Below are 25497 nucleotides of genomic sequence, written 5' to 3'. Positions count from 1 at the left end.
CATTATTTTTATTTACCCGCAGAGCTCATGTATTTGTGCAGATGCATAAGAATAGGCATAGTCAAACTTGGCCCACCAGGTGTTTTGGGACTACAACTCCCATCATCCCTAGCTAACAGGACCAGTGGTCAGGAATGATGGGAGTTGCGGTCCCAAAACATCTGATGGGCCAAGTTTGCCTATGCCTGCATAAGAACATTTACAGATGCGACTTTATTTTTTTTTTATTTGCATACAGTCATAGACCTCCTTGTGCTTTATTTATACCAGCGCATGCATTAGTTGCCAAAAACCAACTCTAATAACAGGGAACAGAAAAATGGCTTATTACTAAAATTGTGCATTGCAATCACAGGCTCAGGACTGTGCCCATCATGGAATAAATCTGTTAACAACTAAGTACAGAAAAGTGATAAAACACCAGGAGGTCAGAACAATTTGGAAGTACATGCATTTATTAATGGCTACTATTTGTTTCAGTGTCACTATCTCTTTATAGCCCTTGTGTCTATTAGACCCTCTCTGTATAAACTTCTTTACACAAAACATAACTGCTGATAATACAACCTCAAGCAAATTAAGAAAATTAATATATATATATATATTCTAGCACTCAAGCACATTCTGGTAGCACACAAATGAATCAGGCAAACAAATTTTAAAATTACACCATACTTATTTGCATAGTGTTTTTGAAGCAATGCACTAGGGAAAGTGAACAGAAGGAGAGAGCCATTAAATGAGCAACATTAAACAAAAAAGTGTCATAACTTATTTTGAAGTGAGAACAGCGTATTAAAACTATAAGAAGTTAGCAGAGAGATAACATGAAGCAATGGAACTAAATAAGAAGAGATTGGACTAAGGGGAGTATGTAAGAGAGTTTATGAAGTACTGAGAATGGACAGAGATTGGAGTTTAATTGTCGTCAAGTGGATGAAATAAAGCAAAACTGATTTCCATCAGTGCCACTATGTAGGAGGCTACGTGATCATGCAATATTGCAGGAAGTCCCATTTTGGAAACTCACAACAGGGCTGAAATAGTGTTCTGGTGACAGACAACTGATTATCCCTCTTTTCCTGCATCCCTGTCCCTTTATCTCTCTCATTGCACAGCATGACCGTAAACAGAAGAGAATATTTGTTTTTCTAAGAATTTGTTGGATTGATTCATTTTCCACCTGCATTAATAATGCTTGCTTGAACAGTGAACATTTCCATAGCAGTAGCATTCTAAGCAAATAAACAAAGCTTCTCATTTTAGTGATAAAGATAGGAAGAGTTGCTCTTTGAACGTTAACACTTGTTGCACAAACCATTATGGCCATGACAAAAGCAACACAATGCACAGAAGCAGAGGTGGCTTGTCTGTGGTCCTTAGATGATGCTGGACTCCAACTGACATAATGGTTAGGGATAATGGAAGGGATAATGTCAGGGAACTGCCATCAGAAAAGGGGAGGGAGGCAGGGGGATACAGAGAGCCTCCAAGGCTTCTGAGGAGCAGCTCCTCGTCCAGCGGTGGGGAAAGCCACACCTCCAGTGGAGCAGAGGGGGAAGGGGGCAGCCAAGAGAGGGAAGGGCTCAAAGATGCTACTGAGAGCCCAAGCACCTCACCTAGCCCGGCTGGCCAGGAGGCAGACATGAAGTTTCCGTCGCCCAACTTGCGCAGAGTGGTGAAACGTAAGGAGGGAGGCAGAGATTTGGGGTGTCTAAGTTCTTATGTTGGGGGAGAAACTGGAAGGGGCCACTCCTGGATTCTGCAAGTGAATAAGACGGACATGAACTTTGTGGTTCTGCACTGTAAATAGTTTGCACCAATAAAACATGTAAGAGCCAGGTCGGAGTCCTGCCTGGTTACTCACAAGCAACCACCACACAGCATCTGACAGATAAGAGCATCTGGAGAGCCACAGGTTAGTTAACCCTTCAAAATAGCCTACTTACAAAAAAAACCCCACCTAATTTAAAAAATACTAAATTAAAAAAAGCAACAGCTCAATGGATAACCAATAAAAAATAATCCTGCGTGCACATTTTTTTATTATATAGATTACCAATCTCTCTCTCACTCTCTCTCTCATAAAATAAGTAGTTGGTGGATTTCAACTCTATACAGCTATTTGTTAAAGTCTTTCATAAAAAGGAAGTTTATAAAAAGAAAAAGGAGATAAGAGGAATACTCTTTGAACAGATTATTTCCCCATGATAACTTTTAAGTTGCCCTCATTTGATCTTAGCAACCTTTTAAACTTGTAAGCTATTGCCTATACAGTGGTGCCCCGCAAGACTAATGCCTCGCAAGACGAAAAACTCGCTAGACGAAAGAGTTTTCCGTTTTTGAGTCATTCCACAAGACGAATTTCCCTATGGGCTTGCTTCTTGCGAGTTTGTTTCCTTTTTCTTTAAGCCGCTAAGCCGCTAATAGCCGTGCTTCGCAAGACGAAAAAAACGCAAGACGAAGAGACTCGCGGAACGGATTAATTTAGTCTTGCGAGGCACCACTGTATTATATAGCATTCCTCCCTAAACTGAGAGCTGACCAAGAAAGAAAAACATCCCTTCCATGAAGCCCAGATGCAAAAATTAACACTTTTCTGGTATTGTGCAGGACCAGCACATGGTCCTATCCTCTCCATGCAAAATTGTGTAAGGCTGCAGCAATTTGCTTTTATTGTGAAATTCTGGGAAATTGTTATTTACTCAGATGGTGATGTTTTTGTTTTCTTTACAACCTTCCTTTGTATAGACAGGTGCATTAACTAGAGGGAACACAGATGACTGATGATGCAGAGAATCATTTAACAATGTCAGTCAATAATAATCATAGAAAGAGCAATCAACATGCTCCTACACAGCTCCCATTCATTTTTACGAAGTTTACATAGGGCAATGTCTTCCTGGTAGGTTGCATCAACAGACTAGATTCTTTTCTTGCTCTCCCTTTTTAATGTTTATATATTGATTTTCAAGAATTTCATTTATATAAAGAAACAAGAATTAACCTGGATAAGCAGACATTATAAAAGTTTCTTTAAGAATCCCACATTTATCCTATTCAGTCAAAACTCCAGAACGCTATTTACCTGCTTAAATTTGTTTCCACAGTGGCTAACAAAGGAGTAAAAAAATAATAGCAACAATACAACCATAAAACATACAGCATGCAAACTAACACAACAATCTGAAATAAGTCAACCACATTAGTAGTTTTTAAAGGCTGGAAAAACAAACTTTTTTGCCTGGCACCTAAATGATAGTAAGAAGGGGGGCGTCCCTGTAGAAAACATCCCAAAGCTTAGGACACTATCACTGAAAATGTTTGCTCTCCCATCAAATCTGCTTTCTGGACAATGCACAGATCAGAAACTATCATGGTAGACAAAGATCAATGTTTGTTTTTTAATTTAAAACTTTTTATTTCATACTATTGCATTTTAAAACCTTTGTTAGCATGAATACCAACATCTTAAATCCTAAAAATTCACAACTCTCTATCAAGCACACACACACTGAATGAAAGCCTGCTTTCCTATGTTTAATAAGATGTTGCTTGGTTCAGCTGTATGTTAGAAGCTTTGGCCAGCACTGTATATGTGGAGTGGCAGCCAGGACCTTCCAGAGGGATTTCCTGGATTATTCTCTCAGTCTGTTTTTATCTGTGTTCAAGTGTATGCAGTCAGTTATTGTTAGCGACAGTTCTACACGGACACAGTGTTTCCAGCTTCATCAGTGTGGCAATCCAATGGAAGTGTGGTGCCCTGCTAACGTTGATGGATGCTGCAGGGGAGCTAAAAGGTCATCCTTGCTGTGCTGTTGGTCAAGGAGGGCACAAGGGTGCTTGCCCCTGAGGTCATCTGAAGAGGAGATTGCCTACCAGAGTCAGAAGGAGGTGCCATCCAAAGCCTGGAATGCCCTCCAGGAAACACTAGGGGGAAACACTGTTTTGCCCAACACTTGCCACTCTTGGTTTGGGGAAGTTTTTGTCACTTTGACTAAGATGATCCAGTGGACTTTAATCCAAGTATGGATGCAGACAGATGTATGTAAGTAAAAGAGACTATTGTGTCTCTGTGTGCCTGGCTGGACGAAATAATTCCCCATCCATAATTGAGCACAAGGTAAACTGTTGGTTTTGTACCAGAATTAGCTATGCCTTGCACTGTGGTTAGTAGTTAGCTATGCAGAAGACTAAATGGCGGGTAGAGATAATTCTTTCCCCACACTTGGTTCAGTTTTACAAAGGCACTGCAAATGAGCTGTGCATTTTAAAAAGTGTCGAATGGGCAGTAGAAAGATAAGCAACTCACTTTGCAGTGGTCGTGCTGTAACTGTAATGCTGGAACATCCCCACCAATAGGCATCTGCTTCTTTATCTCTTCATCTTTCAGGTTCAGCCATTTGATAAGCTCTTCCAGTGATGACAGCAACTTATTCCACTTCTCTGCACTTGCCTCTAAGTGAGCCCTGCAATGAGACACAGAAAAACATTTTAACCTTTAGGCTACATTAAAATATTATAGGATATTTTCCTTAATGCAATCCAAATAACTGTTCAAATGATCTATTAGATATAACCATTTCAAAATGGCTTATACAAAAAAAGCAAAGGAATCTAGTCTGAAATGTGTGGCCCACAGAAGTTGTAAAATACTCAAATGGTACCTAAATCATACATAATGATACCAAATGAGTATCCAAATGGGATGAAGGGAAATCCTCGTTTTGTCTCAGACATTGTGCAAATTAGGATTAGAATGAACTCCCTGCTTGTGATACTGTCAATATACAGTGACATGTTTGCAAATTATATTATACAAACAAATCACTGTGTTGTTGCTAGCTGCAGCACACATGAAGATTTCAAGACACCAGAAGATGGGGAATTTCACAGTTCAGGTACTGAGAGATAGGATATGGCAAAAAATGCTTGCTGAGAAACTGACATGTACTAAATGGATTAGAGGTTGTGCTAAACAAGATAATTAAACCAAATATAGTAACCTTTCTTATCATACGCAGCATAACTCAGAAGATACCTGTACAGTGGTACCTCGGGTTAAGAACGTAATTCATTCCGGAGGTCTGTTCTTAACCTGAAACTGTTCTTAACCTGAAGCACCACTTTAGCTAATGGGGCCTCCCGCTGCCGCTGCACCACCGCCATGCGATTTCTGTTCTCATCCTGAAACAAAGTTCTTAACCCGAGGTAATATTTCTGGGTTAACGGAGTCTGTAACCTGAAGCGTATGTAACCTGAAGTGTATGTAACCCAAGGTACCACTGTATCTTACAACTCTCTGTGAAGAGAGGCGTTAACAAACTCTTTATTAAAATGACTAATAAAGGGTTATTGTGTGGGATTGTTTGACAAGACTATGGAAGGAAGACCATTTATGCACTTCTGGTCTGAAGTTCAGTTTATGTCATGAGCCCCACAGCACTGTGGGGGTCAGGCTTGGATTGGAAGGCTCTGAAGGACAGGAAGGGAGAAGAAACAGAGGGGAGGACTAAATTCTGGCAACGTGGGTTGGAGGAGGGGCTTTTTAGAAGGGGGAGCAGAGATGCTGGCTCTCCCCTCTGACCTTCTTGTGCAGCAGAGAATGTCAGTGGAGGCTGGGGCAGGCTTTGATCAGCAGAGGTGGTAAGCTAAGCAGGAACCAGCAGCGACTGAACAGGAGCCCAGGCAGGAGGTTGCAGTGCTGTCACCTAGAACCAGGTGTGACCTGGTCCCACAAGGTGACAGAGTCTCACGAGTGAGGATGCCACACTTGGTTTTGAAAAGCTTGGCAAGAGGAGTAGGGAAACTTCAGGGGACTTCTTCGTTGCTTCTGTTTGGCTAAAGCTCCTCTGTTGGCTAGCAAGGCCGATCTCACACCTTAATAACTGTTGATATATACTATTGTTGTACTGTGAGTTTTGGGTCTATGGACCGCCATAAAGCTGTGTGTGTGTTTCTGTTCAGTTCTGAACTTCTTGCCCTGTTCCTGGACTTCTGAATTGTGACTCCTGAGCACTGAGCCTGTACCGTTACATGCTGGAATAAAGAAAGTGCCTCTGTGTGTTTTGGGTGGGAGCCAGGTTAGTTTCATTTTAATGGTTCCAATGGAAAACATTACTAAAAATACATTTTGTAAGGAAAATCCCCATTCTCTATTTTAAAACTACAAATTATGCAATCTAGTAAATGTTCCAGAATATTATGCTTCAGTTTTAGCACCAAGTGCAGTGTACCAAGCTGTAGTCCTCAAACACACCAGTTTAAAATAGCTACATGTAAAACCCTTTCAGACTTCTTAGGGGCAAAAGTCCAGATTTCCATAAGACCTGTCTATGACAGGTTTATACCCAGAATGACAGGGGCAGTAAGGGGTTAAGGTTAACTAGCTGAGCATTGCTGGTACAGATTACTTACTGCATTTTTGCTGAATCAATGAACTGCTGCAGCATTGTGCTGTAATTCAGTTAATATGACATACCATTAGTGTAACTACTCTTGATAATGTCAGAACTTTTTATTTTTCTGAGTCCCTTGTCTACTTTAACCTATGGTAAGCAGAGAGTGTCCCAATACTCACAAGGAAATGGTTGTAATCTTCTCCTGTCACTTACACTCTATCATCCTATCAGTGCACCTAATGCATTTTAGATTCTTAATAGCTTATCTGTATTTTCTAGAATGATGGTAAAGTAGGACAGACCTCCACTTTAATTCTGTCCATTCAATGATCTTGACAAATCTTGAGACCATATAATTGCCTTACACTGATAAACAGTATGCCAGCTGAGCTATAGGATGGAACTAATAGTTCACAGTTTAATTTTCTGCTAGGACAATATGCAATTCTTGTAGCAGAACACCAGCCTTTTTAAAGAAAAAAGAAAAAGATTAAATCTCTCCCTCCAAAAAATACCGCATGCTTTCTTCGCTGATTCCAGTGATTAGTCATCCCTTATCTCATTCACTATTTCTTTCAAAGAGCTCTGAACACACATCTTTCTCTCTATGGCCTTACAGGAACTGCAATTATTCATTAATCACAACCACCCCCATAGGAAAAGGAGTTGGACTACCAAGCCCTGACCACAGAAATATTGGGGGGAGGGGATGGGTACAGCACTTGCGTTTCAGATTCTAAATTGAAACACTGGGATTGGTTCTCTGCGGAATTGCATCACTCTATCCCTTTGCACTTCTGTGGAATAAATTCTATATAATCATTGGAAAATAAGAGTGAAAAACGTATGTGTCATAAGATGCAACAATGACCATATTGTGTGGGCATGGTCCATATCAAGGATTAGTCTAGCTAATCCTTTCTATTAGCCTCAAAAATCAAATTCTTTGCAGCAAGCTTCCAACCTTCCAGAACGCTGACTGACACAGGCTGTCAGCATTTGTGGTTACCTCAAAGCCCTTTGCATTTATTCTACACCTCATTTGTTTAGTAATCCCCTAGCTTATTCTCTTGACTTTTGAACCCAGTTTTGACTGCCGCTGTGGTACAGTGACTAGTGTGTCAGACTAAGGAGATCTGGGTTCCAATCCTCACTCCGTCCTGAGGATCACTGGGTGACCTTCAGCTAGTCAGTATCTCTGAGTCGATAACACACAGGGATGATGTGGAATGAGCAGTGTATAATGCCTTGAGTGCTTGGGGGGGGGCAGTGGAATATACGTGGAAAAAAATATGTACTGGTGGTCTCCATTGCACAGCTACATGTCTTGTATGTACTACAAACTGTGCATTCAGTGAGGAATCTCATCCCGATTGAGATTAGAAAAAAAAAGAACTACTTGCACCTGATACAGCCTTTCTTATTTCAGCAGGCATTTTAAGGTAGCGTTTGATTTTATGAAATTTTTATTGCTCTTCTTCTTTCTATGGTTTTTATTTAATTGTCATTTTGATTTAATAATTAAGTGGTATATCTATATCTATATTAAATAATAATAAAGGCTAATTTGCTAGATTTTCTCTGATTTGGCAGTTCCTGAGCCTTGACTGGGAAGCTATTTATTCTCCAGAGGAGTACAGTGGTACCTTGGTTTAAGAACAGCTTAGTTTATGAACAACTTGGATTAAGAACGCTGCAAACCCAGAAGTAGGTGTTTTGGTTTGTGAACTTTGCCTTGGAATAAGAACATGTTTTGCTTCCTGTTGAGTGTGTTCCATTTGTAAATTGAGTCCCCCGCTGCTATGGGAAAGAACGTCTTGGTTTAAGAACGGATTTCTGGAACGGATTAAGTTTGTAAACCAAGGTACCACTGTACTGTAATTGGATCACTCACTGTACCAGTCCTGTTTGGAATCAGTCTTGGGAAATTTCCTGGACCCAAAGGATGGGCTTACAATACTAGCTACTATTTTATTTATTTTACTGTGTTATCAACTTGATGTGAAATATGCTCTTATACATGAGCATAGTGGCCTTTGGCAAGCCACATCTCTTGGGCTTTTCCCCCTCTCTCTTCTTTTTGTTTAATTCAGAAAGGGTACATAAAACATACGAACTGGAAAGTAATCCATGATAGGATTAGATAGGAAATTGGTAAATCTAGCAGAACATGTGTTTCTAAGCAAGCAAGCATATGTTTCTGAATGAAGGAAAATGTTATACAAGTTCCTCCTAATCCCAGTTTAGGTTTCAAACACTTGTTAAACATAAAAGTATAAACACATTCGAATGCTTATTGGAATTGTGGTTCCAGACCCTCCCATCCTTATTTTCTACTTTTACTCAAAACGGTTCTAAAATTAGGGCCAGATGTAGCTGTACTGATTGTGAACACACACACCAGAAGGCTTCTTTGTTCAAAATAATTGAGGACTGAAGTGCTGTCACTGTTTGTAAAGCTTTGAACTACTTGCCTAAAAAATAGATGGATATTTGTTGAAGTTGATGGCAACTTTGTAATAATAAAACCAACATCAATAAAGATCAGTAAAACACAATGCTATCAAATCGAAAAACAAACATCCATTTGGCAGGGGTCCATATAAGAACTAACAAAATCTTTCCTAAATTTGTCTGAGAGCTTTTCTGACCTGAATTAAAATGAGTTATGCTCCCACACTGTGCTTCCAAACTCCACAGTGGCCTTTTGTCCAGACTTTCTAAATTTTGTCATATTTTCTAGCTACGATGTATTTTATAATTATTATGTCACCTATTTATCCTCCTACAAGACTTGAAGCTGAGACAGTAACTCCCTCAAGCTACCTAGTGGTTACATACTTCTACATGCACAGCTGCATATATACATAAATATTGCCATAAGCACCATCTTAGGGGGGCAAGGGCCCCCCCAAAATTCAAACAGGGAGCTGCCCCCCCAAGTCTGCAGCAGTTGTGCATGCGCACCATGCAACATGCTCACCTTAATCTTGCTGCCTGCATCACTCACGCACATTGCCAGCCCCCTCAATTGTGGGGGGGAAGGTGGCGCACTTGAATATCACATGTGTGTACAAACATTGCACTTTTGTATTGTGTCTACCTTTCTCTATTGTTGGCATGTTTCAGCAGCACTGATTAAAGGAGAGTATGTGTGGCCCACACACTCTCACTCTCTTAAGGACAGTACCATAGGTTGCCAAGGTAAAATATCACTTAAAGCAATTACAGAAGAAAATATAAAGCTGTGGATCATAAGAGAATTTAACTTAAGGAAGGAAAGTTTCAGATCTCCTCCTCCTTCCCTACAGCCACCTTATTTTTGGATTTGCTGTGTTGGCTCTTCAGAGGGTCAGATAGTCCTCCTGAACATGGGAATGGGAGGGTACACTGGGGGGGGGGATGATGAAGAGATGAGTTTATTTTCTTCTGTCAACTTATTTTAGAATCCAAGTCTGTCTGGAGCAATTCCCCCTTTCCCCACCAGGCAATGTTTCATAACTCCGCCATTACTCAGCACATCCATAGAAGCAGAACCATCTGTATAGGGTGATAAATAAATGAACTGAATTTATCCTTAGGGAGAGAGTCTTGTCAGCCTGTTTTCTCCACAATAGCCAGACTCTTATTAGGTTTGGCTCACAGAAGGAGCACCGCTTCTTCTAGAACAGCTGAACCTTAAAAAACATAACTAATTAGCTCTTTTCAGGAATTTTGTTCTGAGCATGTGAAGAAGCTGTCCAGAATGCGCCATTTGGGAAGTTGTACTCCCTAGACATTGACATACATTTAGCAATATATGCTCTTTTACTTATGGGTCTTAGTGCTGAAGAATCAAACCTAGTCTTTCACATGGTCTACATTAGCTGGACTTTTTAATAATAATATTTAAGGAGTGACAGGGGTCTGTTCAACCTGGCATGTCTCCACGCCAAGACAAAAGTGTGGTGGGTTGTTATCTGAGCGTTGTTGCTTGCAGATGACGCAGCCTTGACAGCGCAGTCTGAGGAAACTCTACAGACCGTCATCAACTGTTTTGCTCAAGCCTGCAAGGAGATCTGCCTTATGATTAGCCTGATGAAGACCAATATCCTGAGTCAGGACATTGCCAGCAGTCTACACATCAGCATTGCTGACCACACACTTGAGGGAGTAATGATTTTGTCTACCCGAGTTCCACCATAACCAGCAACCTCGCCATCGATGCTGAGCTGAACAAGTGTATTGGCAAGGCAGTTACAGCAATGGTTTGCCTCTCTAAAAGGGTACAGGAGAATGTGATGCTGATGTCCAAGGTCAAGATGAAGGTTAAGCACACTGCTTTTGGAAGTGAGTTGTGAGCAACATACAACTGCCAGGAGTGACGCCTTAATGCTTTCCACATGCATTGCATTAGGAATGTTTTTGGCAGGAGAAAGTCTCAAACAAAGCTGTACTTTCCGAAGCTCACATTCCCAATACACTCACACTCCTGTTTCAATGATGTCTACACTGGCTTGGTCATGTACACAGAGTGGAAGACAGCAGGATCTCCAAGGATGTGCTCTACAAGGAGCTGGCTTCAAGTACCAGGCCCATTGGCAGACCAACTCTGCATTGCAAATATGTCTGCATACGAGGCATGAAGACTAGCAACATCAACACCACCATGTGGGAATCCCATGACCACAGTGCCTGGATTCAGAGAATCTGGTTGTGTATCCACAACAGTGACCAGAGAAGGAATGACCACTTGCAGAAGCAAAACTGGATACCTTTCATCTGCCCCAGCTGCAACAAAATATGTCTCTCCCACATTGGTCTCTACAGCCACAGTAGGTGCTGCAACTCTCCAACAGTTTGGCTTTGCCCCCAAAGGCACACTCCTCTGTTGTCTTCCAAGACATACAGATGCCCACAACAATATAGCAGGATGACAAAGTATTTCAACAACAACAAACAACAACAAAAACTTGTATTCAGCAGATTTCTGCCTTGTAAAAAAGACACAGGGAAGAAAATCATTCATGACACTAGACTGGATCCAGTAGAAAGTTGTTCTCCACTGCAACCTCTTATGCCCCAATGGATTGGGGAAATCAGAAGGTTTGTCCCTTGGAATGGAGGTTTGTGATTAGAGGGGGAAATCTCCCCAAATCAGGAAGAGTAACTTGCATGAGCTGACACAGCATACCTGCTTCCCACTGTGTTCTGGTAAATCAGAAATACCTGGACACTGATAAAAATCTATAAATCAGTCCCTTTGTGCACCATTGGTGCAACAGCTCCTAGGAGGGGTGACAGAGACATGGCTAAGTTTGTAACAAGAACTTCAGTAAAAAATGGTTAAAAATAAGTTGTCAATTCCCCTGCCAAGAGACTGACAAAAGCAATGTTTTGATTTATTTGAACTTTCTTCAAAAGGAGAACAAAAGCTAGTAATAGTTTTTTCTTTGTTTGGAATATGAGGCACCTGTTCCTTTTGTTGTTTTTATTCTGATGGCAAGCCAAATACTGCAGTAAGAATCATATCCCCAGACTCAAATAAAGTACATTCCAATTTTCCTACAAGAATTACCACAGCACCCCTTTAGTCATTTAGCCACATGCGAAAGCTTTCTGTCCCTACCCACTTTAGTCTATGATTTAACAGGGATTCAAAAGCAAACGTTATTCTCACACCAACAGTCCCCTGCTTAGAAGTAGTGTCCAAATCAGCCCTAAATTGCAGCTCTGCTTGAATAGGCAAATAGCAGAGAGTCTGCAGATGAAAGAGATGCAACTTGTTCTCTGAGCCTCAGAGACCAGCTTTAGCCAGCTGCCATAGGTATTTGCAATATAAGAACTGCCGGCTCAATGCCTCTTGCTGGGAAAGAATTCTTGATCCTTGGAAATATATTTTTCAGCACTCTTCTGGGACCTGTCTAGCAACACTTATCTGTGGCTAGTTCTGCCTTTTAAATCTACAGCGCTTTTAGTGTTCACCAGAAAGGGAGAAAACTGCCAAGAATGAACTTCAATCCTGTGCAAAATGCAACACTCTTATTTGAGTCCACTTCAGCTCTGCACTGAGGGTTTAAGTGGCTCATGAAGCCTTCTGCTAGCATGCCATGGAGGGTGAAATTACAACTCAGTGGTTCCTTTTCAATCAGGACTGAAGAAGCTGTACACGACCAGAAATTTAATTTTATCAAACATGGAGTGGCAGCCTGAACTGTCACCAAAAAGGCAGAAAAATCAGAACAGGAACTGTAATCTCCATCTGCGTGTGATTTGCTGTGGGCCTATGCTATATTTTAGTAGCAACTCGTATTCAGAACCTATGAGGGTTCTGAATGAGTGGGGAAATGTATAAAGAAAAGAAAAGAAAAGAAAAGAAAAGAAAAGAAAAGAAAAGAAAAGAAAAGAAAAGAAAAGAAAAGAAAAGACAGGTTGAGAGGGGCATAGGCAGGGTAAACGGCTATTCAGAAGAAGAGAACAGAAGAACCAACATTCAAATATCTTCATAACAAAACAAAAGGGAAGAAACCAAAAACAAATCAATCCTAACAACTGACCACAAAACTTTAAAGAATCATATTAAATATTGCATAGCCACAAAAAGACACCACTGATATATTAGTGGGTTGTTGTTGTTGTTGTTTTTTGTTAATTTGGCAAACTGGGTTGAAGGACAAGCATTGTTTTAAATGTATTATACGAGCACTGTGTTTACTTTAACCCGGGATGGATTGTGGGGTTATTGCTTGGTTTGTTAATATGTTATGCGTTTTGTGTTTTTATATTGTAGACTGCCCTGTGATCCTTGGATGAATGGTGGTATAGCTCAACCCCCACATTGCAGACCACATACTACAGAAGCAAGCAGTTACACTGCAGGAGGTAGTTACATCCAACTATGAACAAGTTTTTAAATACAAAGTAAAATCTACCTAGATCTGATTATTACAACAGAGTAAATGATTACTTGTGTATTGTTTTTGATGATTTAGTGTTTGCAGTTAACCCCCACTGATTATGCTTCTAGATTTCTCCCTTACAGCTGATATATGTCATCTGAACATCATGTTCCATGCATATACACAAATTAAATTAATTGTAAAACTGTTTTAAGTATGATTGTTACACACCATTCATAATAACAACCACTACTCATCCTTAGACTCTCACCCTGGAATTAATGACTGGCTGAAGTAAATGACTTGAGGGCAGCTTGGGCCATTAATTTCTCCCAAATGATCATTAATCCCCAAGAAATACCATGCTGCTCAATTGTTACTGCTGGAACACCGCAGCTGTTGATTAAAGTATTACCATAAATGTCTTCTCATCTCTTTCTTGATGATTTGTGAGGGACGCTTATAAGAGTCAAGATATTAAGGGTACTTGTTCCAACTATCAGTAACGCAAGCTGACAGACACTGACCTCCCAAGCTTCCCTGAAAACGTAAAACTGAATGGAATTTTGATGTGAAGTAATCTAAGGTAGGATTCAACCAAGTTGCCATGTGCACAGAATGAGGCTTTCCTCTCTCTCCTTCCCCTATCACCATGTCCCTTAAATCTGCTTTGGATAATTGAGGAAATCCCAAGAACAGGTTTAGGGAGTGTTCCAATTTTCAAACTGGCAGGGAACGACAGTCAGCAGCTCAGACACAATGTTATGTGGTCACACAGTTAGTAAGGGACCAGGCTTTTTATCCCCGATCCCATGTCCTCAACATAGCAATGCTACATCTGGGCCACTGGCAAGGGAATAAAAAGTGGGTTGCCTGGCATGTCTCTCAACATCAGGCTGCCTGCACAGGGGGGTCCTTGCTGCCTAGTGATGAAAAGTGCAGAAAGAGACTTCAACAAATTAGCAAACCACCATTTTAATCTATTCCTCCCATGCTCACAACATGCCAGGGGTACTCGAGATATGGCTAGCACACTATTCCTGCCAGGCAGCAAGGATTTCCTCACCCACACATTCTAGTTCTCCAGAAGGTGTAAACAGCACCTGCTGGTTCCCCTGGGCCCTGGCATTTGCCTGAGGGTGTGTTTTTTTTTAGTTTAGAGAAGAGGCAAGTAAGAGGTAACATGATAGAGATGTATGGTGTGCAGAAAGCATACAGAGAAAAGTTTTCCTCCCTTTCTCGCAGCACTAGGGGACGTCCAATGAAGCTGAACGTTGGAAGATTAAGAATACACAAATGAAAGCACTTCAAGTTAAAGTGTGGAATTTGCACCCACAAGAGGTAGAGATGAGCACCAATTTGGAAGGCTTTAAAATAGAATTACACAATTTCATCAAGGATGAGGCAATCAATGACAACTAACCCTAACAGCTATAGTCTGCCTCCGCTGTTGGGAACCAAAATGCTTCTGAATATCAGGTGCTAGGAATCACAGGTGAGGACCCTGCTTGTGGGCTTCCCATGGGCACCTGGTAGGCCACTGTGAGAGGGAAATGTTGGACAAGATGGCCCTGGACCTGATCCAGTAGGGCTCTTATGTTTATTTGGACATGCCGGCGCACAATAGGATGGCGCTAACATGAAATTGGTGCATTTTTAAGCTGTGTCCACAGTTGTACAAAAATGAATCACAGGAAGCAGCCCTGATTCAGATGTAACTTTCAAATCATATTTTACCTGATACTAGCAGACTTCGCTTTCAGGTCATTCCAGCGCTGGTTCATGTCATCAATGCGGTGTTGGAGCAGCGCAGCCTCATCAGTGTTTCCCAAGGCTTTTACCATCTTCTGCCTGTTTCCATCGATGCTTTTGAAGATGTCATTGTGGGCATCAATTTCAGCCTGGATGTCCTAGGAAACAAAAAAAGAAAGAAAGAAAAGAAAGCCCACTTGTGTTAATACTGTACTCAGAAAGAGATAATGAACTATTCAGAATTCCCCTATCTCCCTATCAAAACCAAGGTTACCACATAGGAATAATTTTTTTAATGCTACTATTCAGATATTCATAAAAGAGATCTCTGTTTAGCCTAACAGTATATGCTCTTGAAAAAATTGAAAGGAATAGAAGAAATATGCTACTTCAAGAACGAACTGTTCATATGAGTTGTCAATCTCCCTAGCATGCACACAATTTTCCTATACACAATGAAGTACATAATTATGCCAGTACCGCTGTCAACATTTACCTCAAGGAATACTAAAGATTTCAAAATAAATTACTTACTTCATGTTAACACAAGCCATTTAAGACAGATCCAGATGGCAACAGTTTCTTGCACAGTGTAGGTTACTTTTAGGAGCACTTGAAGAGTCCCAATGAGAAAGCAATTTCTCCCCTACAACTCCCCCAGCCCTGCATCACCAGTAAACTAAAGCCAGAGAGCTAAACTCATTCCCATATGGAACAAGCAACTGAGAAGGGTTGAAATAACACATCCAGTATCCAAAGTATTAAGCCAACTAATCAAGGTCAAGAGTATAAAGTGCTAAGTAGAGTCCATCTTGAATTGAATAACTAATGACGATAGAATTTTATAGCTGTATGGAGAAGGGCTTTCTGTGCTGCTGCCTACATTTTGGAATGATCTCCCTGTTGAGAGCAGGTGGGCACTGAGATCTGGATGCTTCTCCTGAAAGCTAAAATCCTGCCTCTTTACATGAGCTTTTCTTGACGGTCAATACCAGTTCCTAGCTGCTGGAATTGATACTGAAGTTTTAGTGCTGCTTTTTAAATATGATATTGTTTTGTTATGTTTTGTTATATGTTGCTTGTTTTATTGTTTTTGAAATCACATTGGTATTTCTTTAAAATGATGATAATGATAATGATTCTTGATACAAGTCTCCAGAAGATTCCAAGACTCAGAAACTTACCTTTCTGAAGTTGCCGAATGCAAGGAGCAACATGAAGTTATGTCAGTGTGTTATGCCTTGTAGCAAGGAAGGGGAACCTACGGCCTCCCATCAGCCATGGTTAGGGATGATAAGAGTTGTAGTCCAACCATATGTGGTGGGCCGCAAGTTTCTCCATCCCTATTGTAGACTTAATAAATATTTATAAGAAAGTCTAGCGATCTGGACAGGGATGTCCAATTGGCAGGCTGGAGGCAGAACACAAAGAAGTCTAGTGGTTCTTTCCCAAAACATTTTAAATTTCCCACAAGTCAATGTGCCTTCTCAGCTTTTACATGTCATATATTATATTCTATATAAACACATGCATACAAATATGTGTGCGTGTGATGCCCCGGAATGTATTATTTATTAATGAACTAAGAAGATGTACAGCCTGCCCTTCATTGGCGCCAGTACCAGGGTGGGGTACAACATAAAACAAATTATAAAAACTTCAGTAAAACAGAACAAAAAAAAAACTCCCAAGAAATCAAGAAAAGAAGAGCTTCTATTTTTCAAAAGTAAAGCAAAAAGCACTGTGAAATGAACACCAACACGACTGCTTACTAACATCTGGGCAAGAATGTTTAAACATAGGGGGAAAGCCATGGGGCATACAGTATATCTCCATGGGATTAATCAGTGAAGATTATTACAGGAACCTTGTGATGCTACAAACATGGTTTTCCTTTTGAGAGAATCAAATTCAACAAGCCTGGCATGCCATAAAGAGCTGATTCTTTCATATTCATTTCAGCATGTTCCATTCTCTCCCGAGTGAGCTTTTACACAGGTGCCCACGAGGGTAGCACAGCATCTAAAAATGGCCGTTATTCATACGACAGGCATTTAAGAATTCATTGACTGCTCCTGTTCATTTAGGGTATTGTGGAATGCATAATTATCCTCACTGGGAAAAGAAAACAGATGTATGGATGAAAATATGAAATCTCAGGGACACATTTGACGCTTCAACAAAGTTAGTGAAATAAAACTTGGAATTGTTTGTTTCTTCAGAGGGAGAAATGTTTTAGACACTCAGCAAGTACTTCCTTGTTTACAGGGCTCTCGACACAAACATCTGTAGGAGTGGGGGACTCTTTCAGAGGAAGGATGGAGGTGGTGAGTGGAGCTAACCTGCATGGTCTCTGTGCGTTCTTACAATGACTAGAGGGGGCTGTGAGTGAACTATGTGACGTTTAATAGACCACTCTTGCAGTGGTTTTTGTGTTTTCTTCATAACCATATGTAGCTTCTTTGCATTTATGTCCTTTTCAACCCCTTTCATCTCCTTAACATCTTGTGATATTTGAGAGTGATTTCTTCACATATATTCAGACTCGCAGATTGACTCCTCAAGTATCAGTAATATAAGTGCAGCTGACAGAAATGTTAATCACCTTGTCCCCACCAATTTGACCCTTTAAAACTGAGGTAGCAGAAGCAAGCACTCCTCACCGCTGAACTTTTAAAACGTTCCACAGTGGAAATGAAATCACAGGGTTTTTCATTCTTCCAAGTTGCACTTTCTTTCATCACCCCTTGCCCACAATCTCTCTCCATTTACACAACTATGATGTAGTTTTGCTTCTCAATTGGTTGGTTATCTGGGGTAGATTCTGTTTATACATGTACTGTCTCTGAACTCAAATGCAGGGGACTAAATTGAAGAAAAACCCATTGTAATGCTATGAATCATAGAATCATAGAATCATAGAGTTGGAAGAGACCACAAGGGCCATCGAGTCCAACCCCCTGCCAAGCAGGAAACACCATCAGAGCACTCCTGACATATGGTTGTCAAGCCTCTGCTTAAAGACCTCCAAAGAAGGAGACTCCACCACACTCCTTGGCAGCAAATTCCACTGTCAAACAGCATGGAAAGGTGTTGCTATAGCAAGGTGAAAAGGTGTTGCTATAGCATTCTTTACATGGTTAGCACCACTATAATAGTATGTAACAGAAAAATACAAAAAGCTTGATCCTGAAAACAGCAATGAGGGGAAAGGCTCTACATCACTGCTGAATCATCGTTTAACAAGTTTCATTTTTTCCTCCTTGAAAAAAGTTCCAAATTTTAAATGAAAGCTTGTGAAGATTATGCTTGTGCAGCCCTGACCATTTCATCAGGAAAGGATACAGTATATGCAGCTTACACACACACACCAAACTATGGCAGAGGCACACACACACACACACACACACACACACAGTCACACAACATTAACATGGGCACCTAGAATCTCTGTCTCCCTTTTCTCTTTTGTTTCACTCAGTCCATCTATTGCTCTACCTTCCCTTCCATCTCCTCCTCTTCACTTTTTCCCTATTGGACCAGCAGGATTGTCAATGGGGCCAAATGTTGTCAGGTGAAGAGAAAAGGAGAACACTCATGACAAGAATTCCTGGGAGGCTGGAAGCAGGAAGTGTGGTGCACCATCATTCTTATGGATGAAGCAGTTGGCCAGGGGCAGGTATACCACTGGCAAAGGTGTCCCAGGGCCCTGTAGTTTTGTGTTAGCACTGCCAATGCCAGTATCAAAATTGTCATTGCCAGTAAATTAATTGTGGGCAGTGGCAGGCCACTGGGCATGGCTTGGGCCAGATTGGGTCCATGCGTTGGCTGTTCCCCAGTCACAAGATATACAGGCAGAAATGTAATTAAATTAATATGAAACCCTTTGGTAGACACTAAAAAGCAAACAAACTAGAGATGTCAACAACAACAAATATTACCTAATTTAGACTATACATCTGCCCACTCAAATGTATTATGAACTGAATGTCATTTCACCATCTCAGAAAGTTAAACAAGATTTTGTTCGTGCACAGGCAAAATTCAGGCTGACCAATTTGTTCTGTAAATTCATGTGCAAAAGTTCTTTAACATTAACTCTTTACCATCAGTGAAATTCTCATTTGAATCCTCATTCCCTCTGAAAGTCTGGACTATAAAGCTGGCTACTGTATGGTGCAGGCACAGAAATTCTTTAATGCTAACCTTTACTCTTGACGAAACTCTTTTTGACTGCCGTGAACTATGTGACCAGAGACCACCCAGCCAGGCTTGTCATTTGTTTGGCAAGTCATCTTTTCTCTCTGGGTCAGTTCTTTGATTGTTTCTTGCAAATGTTTTCGTTAGTTGGTTTCCCCCTGCCCTGATTCTGATCTAAAACCCTCTATTACTCCTGAAGTTGTTTGTTTTGGCAGGAGGAGACAGCAACTGAATTTCCAGGGAACTCTCAATCATGCTTGGTGCTAGGAACTGGCATTCCTAGATCACAATATGACAAGGACCAGAACTTTCAGAAACAGGCTAGCTTTTTTCCTGAATGTACCTGAGGAAAACCAACTCGAACAGATTGTTGAACAGGTAAAGGCTGCAAAGGGTGAACATGTCAAGGTGAAGAGCCAGGGATCAGTGCTAAAGCATCTGCTTTGCATGCAGACAATCCCAGGTTCAATCCTCAGCCTCTCCAGGTAGGGCTGGGAATGTCCTCTGCCTGAAATCCTAAAGAGCTTCTGCCTGTCAGTATAGACAATACTACGCTCCAGTAGACCAACAGTATGACTCAGTATAAGGCAGCTCCCTGCGTAAACTACCCCACCTGCTTCATTCATCTTCATTTGCTTTCACCACCATTGCCTTCATTTTGTACCGGGTTGTGTAGACTGTGAGACTTTTTGCTGGTATGTGTTTTTCTAAGCATGGTAAAGGTAAAGGGACCCCTGACCATTAGGTCCAGTCATGACCGACTCTGGGGTTGCAGCGCTCATCTCGCTTTATTGGCCGAGGGAGCCGGCGTACAGCTTCAGAGTCATGTGGCCAGCATGACTAAGCATTTTCTAAGCATAGTGCTTAGGATATTTTAATATGGGCAAACACATAAATAAATTGCCGCCACTTTCACAAAGCTGAGCGGGCTACCAATACAATATGGCTCACACCCTAATCTTTAGGGAGAATCCTTTCATAGGAAAATAAGGAGAGCTCTGTTGGATCAAGTCAATGGCCCATCTAGTCCAACGTCTGGTTCTCACAGCAGGACCTGAGCACAAGAGCACCCTACCCTCCGACATTTTTCAACAACCTTCACACCCTATGTGCACTCCATACTGGTCCATCCACCCTCTGATATGTGCAAGTCTCCTCAGACATGTACAACTGTATAGACACATACAAATAAAGACACAAAATAGTTAATGCTGCTACATTTTGACAGGCAGCAAGGCAAACAAGGCATCCAATGCTTGAAATTTAAGTTTCATAAAATTAAGGAGGGCTACAAAATTCCCCCCATATGTTCATTTCCCAATTATCTCGTCTCCAGACTGGTACAGATGCATTGCCAACCTGCCATTCTTTTAATTTTGTTTCCTTTTAATTTCAGGCTCCTGATAAAGTTTTTAAACTCAAACTTTTTTCCTCCTTACAGGTTACAAAGGTGCACCAGCCCCCCCCCCAAAAAGAGGGAATCTAATCACCACACATATAAAAACATCAAGATAGCTACAAGTCTATACATACAAGTAGGCAAAACCCCAAAGCACTACTGTGACTAACCACCAGCTGCACCCAAAAAAACTACTTGAAGCTGTGGTTAGGGTTTAGTCTGTCTGAAATTAACATGAAGCAAACCCCTTTGAGAATAAACCTTTTCCAGGTAGCACACCAAAAGTATTTTAGCTGCTGATCGTTTTGTTTGCAAGTGAAAATGGAAAACCTGTGGCATGATCTCTCAGGGGAAGCTGAAGCCTCAATCCATGCACAACAAGCACAACCCAGTGGGGCTGCCTCCTTCCATACAGATGTAATCAGGAGCATCTCCGTTTGGTCACTGCTAACAGGGACTTGCTGTCATTGATAAAGCACCTTTGGCTCTGTAGGGCAGACGAAGCCGCTTGCAGCATTTTGAATCCAACACTTTAGGTATCCCTTCCTACAATAAATCAGCTCCTATTTCTCCTGCTTCCAGCATAGCAGGGTAAAGAGCATGTTAAATATCTGTTCTTCTGCATCAAATGGTGGAGGGAGGGGGACCTACCACAGAAAATTACAAACAATACAGGTCCAGTTCCCATGTTTCAGAACATAGGTGTAACTTTGTCTTTATTTACAGACACCTATAACTGTAGACAAACGAATGTACAGTGGGACCTCGGGTTACATACGCTTCAGGTTACAGACTCCGCTAACCCAGAAATAGTACCTCGGGTTAAGAACTTTGCTTCAGGATGAGAACAGAAATCGTGCTCCGGCAGCACGGCAGCAGCAGGAGGCCCCATTAGCTAAAGTGGTGCTTCAGGTTAAGAACAGTTTCAGGTTAAGAACAGACCTCCAGAACGAATTAAGTTCTTAACCCGAGGTACCACTGTAAATTTAGAAAGGAAGAACCACACAGAAAAAGAAAGCTTTGCATGCTAACCCCTGCACAGAACCACTATTGTACTCAAGCAGCTTGCAGACATGGATGTAAACAAAGTTATTAAATCCTTGTAAAACTGTCACTAAAAGATAACACTGCCTAGAATAATATCAATTGTGAATAAAGTATAGGTAAATCAAAGTGTAACTATTGGGCCATTGGTTATGCTTGTTTTTTTAAAAGCATAATGAAATTACTTAAGAGCTCAAGTTGTTTTAATATCATATCTGGTGTTATTTTTTTTAAAAAAAGAATCTTCTATGTTCCCATTTAAGCAAGGTCATTAAATAATACCCAAAACCTTATCAGGAACCTCCCAATACAGTCTGCATCACCTCCAGAATAGTGATATGCAGCTTGAGACATAGACACTCTTGTTGAGCAAAGGGTCTCCAATAGCTAACACCTGGTGAATTTTCATCCTTTTAATAGCAGCATTTTGGAGTGTGGGAATGTTTATTTCTGAAGTCTCCAGAACATATACATACACATACATGAGCCTTGGTAACACAAAGAATGACTCTGACAACAAGCCAGAACTATAGAATTACTTTCTGATTTTTCCCATTTTAGTCTTTTAACTGCTATGAGCCAACAGTCCCATATAAGTGCCAGGAGAAAAAATAAGGCAGACAAAAACAAATCACACTCCTGCTCTAAGTGAAGACATGACCATTCACCTTCACACCTGCCCCCAAGTGCTCAGAATAATTAAAGGGTTACCAACCAAAGCTCAAGGAAGGCATTCCATACCACTGAGGCCACCTGATCCTCAACTAACAGCAATGGATCTGGAAGGTATCCCAAGCTGTGTGCCTGCTCCTTTGGAGGGAGTGTAACCCCATCAAGACCAGGCAACCTCTCATCCATCTGGTCTAGACTCTAAGGAACCACCCACTCACAGTGCCTCAGTCTTATCTGGGGATGTACTGGTCTGCCCTCAGAGGCTGCCCATTTAGGCCTTAGGGAGTTCCTTACTAACATGGTCACACCTCTGTCAAAATCCTGGCCAATCTCTAGAAAACCAATGGGGAACCTATAGCCCTCTGGCTGTTGTTGGACTACAACACCCATCAACCCTAGCCAGCATGGCCACTAGTAAGTGGTGATGGGAGTTGTAGTTCATCACCTGGAGGGCCACATGTTCCCCATCCCTGATCTAGAATAAAGTGATGGCCCAGGAAATTGGACACAATTCCCCACTACCTAGGCATATTCTCTTGCTGACTGAAGACCATTGTGCTTCCTGGTATCCCAGGGAAGTCGAGGAAGTGGAAATAATGGACAGGATTTTGTATTTTGTTGTATTACAATATGAGCTCTTTGGAATTCAAATTGTAATACAATGCAATATGTAAGAAATAAAAGAAACTACGAAAATACAATTAAAAATCATAGAGTGCCCTACAATTGCTACAACAGGTAGAAAACTCATTAAGTGGTCATTCAAGACCCTCAGCATTTTTCAAGTGGTCTGGCAGGGAGTGTGTTGGAAACTACTGTCCTAGACAGCCAAGTAACTTGTGTTCCCAACAATCAACCAACAAGATAACTGCTTTGTCATTAGGAAAATGTGTAGGAATCCAATTAAAGGCTCACATTCAAATTTCTGACTACTATAGCCAACTAAAACGGCCAGGATTCTGCTGCAGCAACATCAAATATATATATAAGCATATAAGCAAGCAACAAGTAATGTATTTTTACAAAATAAGTTATCCTTACATGAATACAATAGCAACACTAATTTGCATCTTTTATAATGATTTACAACTTTCTCCCTTGTTCGAAATCTGTGACGTCAATTTCCTTGGTGCTGAACTTGTTACTATTAGAGTAAAAATGCAATGGGGGATTTGGGGCTAGGCATTAGCAGCTGGAAACTGAAACTTGCAAGCACCAGATCTCCTTTGAAAGAAGAAGACAGAACTGCCCACACAGGAGCTGCTTTCTAAACACATCACTAAATTAATTGAAAGCTGGCACATTAAAGTTGCCACTACAGCTTGCTAACCTTCAGTATCTGATCTAAACTTTTACAATTAATAGCTGCAATTACAACACACGGTCCAGCTATTGGTAATAATTACCAGCTCTCAAATCAAGTGAAACACAGCAATTAATTAAGACTACACATGTTATGCTAAGGGTGTTTAAACAAACAAGCAAACAAACAAACAGAACCATTATTGCCACATACTTTCTAATATGTTTCCGAATGCCACTCAAAACAGCTCTTTCTAATGCCAACAACTGGTATGATATCCAATTTGTGTTTGATTTCAGTTAGCTAGCTAGTAGGATTCACAAAAGTTATATAAATGGTAACTCCAAAAGAGCAGCATTCAATATATTTGCTCGCCTCTTACTTTGAAACTTATTCCTTCCACTGAGCAAAACCCAATGGTGTCAACAAGCATTATGGTAGTACTATTGCACAGCATGTGTACATTAGTGATACTCTAAGTATTAATTCGAAGCTTGAAAAAGATGCAGGTTAGGAAAAAAAATCACTCCTTTTGCTATATGTCAACTTTTGATGTGCCATTCTAATTGAAAGAAGCAGAGTCAAGGTTTAGAATTTGCTGCATCAATGCATTTTTCAGATACCAAACACATCTCTGGTACTTAGGAGAAAAGGAAACATTTTAAAAACAACCAATGAACGACCAAAGTACCATATTTCCCCAGCATTACTCTTATTAGGCTGCTTGATACAATCTGAAGGCAGTAAAAGAGAGAAAAGAAAGCTGAGAAAAACACTGTTCACATTTGATGGAGCCACTGAACTACTTGCAAACTTAAAACAAAAAGAAAAAGCTACCGTCATTTATTTCAGCAAGAAGTTATGAAATGCTTTCTGTTGAATAGCAAGTGTTCAATTGCATCACTCCATGAAAAGGCCCCTTATTCACATAACTGGGCACTGCTGGATAGTTCTGTTACTTATTAAGAAAGCATATGGAGGAGTTTGAATTAATGCTACAGGCAGTACAAGAAAAAATGCCATTGCAGAATACTTTTTTTATTAAAAAAAACACACCCTATGAGGCACTGGGTATTCTCCCAGAAAAAAAGAATAGTGAGAATTTTCTTCTTCTTTTTAAAGAAAAGTAAAGAGTTTAAACTCGCCTTCTTCATACCTTTTCAAATGTTGTCAGTAATTCCCGTAAGCTGAAGTTCAGGCCAATCATTCTTCACTCTCCCTTTGGCACCTACATCTTCCTAACGAAGGTTTTCAAATCAACAGGTCTGTTGCCTTCAAAAGGTGTGCATACATATATTTTTCCAACTATACCTCTTCAAAGTTCTTTGGAAAATCCTGATCAGTGGCAGCTTAGGCCGCAACATCATTCTGCTGCCCCACTGTGCCCACTGTGTCCAGTTTTCAGGCTGGATAGTTCAGAGTAAGTAAGCTTAATTCTACTTGTTCTATTAACCAGGTTCCATGAGGCTGGCATGTTTTCCTCGTCTCACTAGACCGCCCAGGATTCCCTTTTGCTCACCTCACTAATGACCTGCAGGCCCAAAATATTTTCTCTCCTGGGCCCCAAGCTCAACGTTTGGTCTCAATTACACTCCACAAACGACGCTATATCCTCATGGCACATAAAAGAAAGAAAGGAAAATACTCTGCCAGTGTTTCTCCATTCATTTACAAACGACTTTTCCTTAAAAATAAAAAAATCGCTCTGTAAAACAACAGCCAACTTGTGAAAAAAGTTAAAGTAGGACAAATTGCACTTCAGTCTGAAGGAAAAAGGCATCACCAAATGCTGGAAAACAGGCTACCTCTTTTCTCCTGTTCTCTCTCTCACACACGCTGTCCTGGTGA

At 40.8% G+C, this 25497-nt stretch overlaps 1 protein-coding gene across 5 annotated transcripts in view; it reads right to left on the bottom strand.

The window, feature by feature from the left end:
- The window catches only part of UTRN (utrophin), a gene marked incomplete at its 3' end in the record, with an annotated part of 327257 nt that overhangs the window by 95710 nt on the left and 206050 nt on the right, over nucleotides 1-25497 (bottom strand). For all 5 annotated transcript variants that reach the window (XM_083496211.1, XM_083496214.1, XM_083496212.1 and 2 more), the window contains 2 exons: nucleotides 15017-15189; nucleotides 4313-4469 (listed from right to left, as the gene is read on the bottom strand). In XM_083496211.1, coding sequence (XP_083352337.1) covers nucleotides 4313-4469; nucleotides 15017-15189 — 330 coding nt within the window. The remainder of the gene's footprint in view (nucleotides 1-4312; nucleotides 4470-15016; nucleotides 15190-25497) is intronic.

This window comes from Podarcis liolepis, assembly GCF_965112155.1.
Source record: "Podarcis liolepis genome assembly, chromosome: 3".
Lineage (NCBI taxonomy): Eukaryota > Metazoa > Chordata > Lepidosauria > Squamata > Lacertidae > Podarcis > Podarcis liolepis.
Note: the sequence above shows the minus strand (reverse complement) of the source record. Positions and strands in the feature narration are given on the sequence as shown.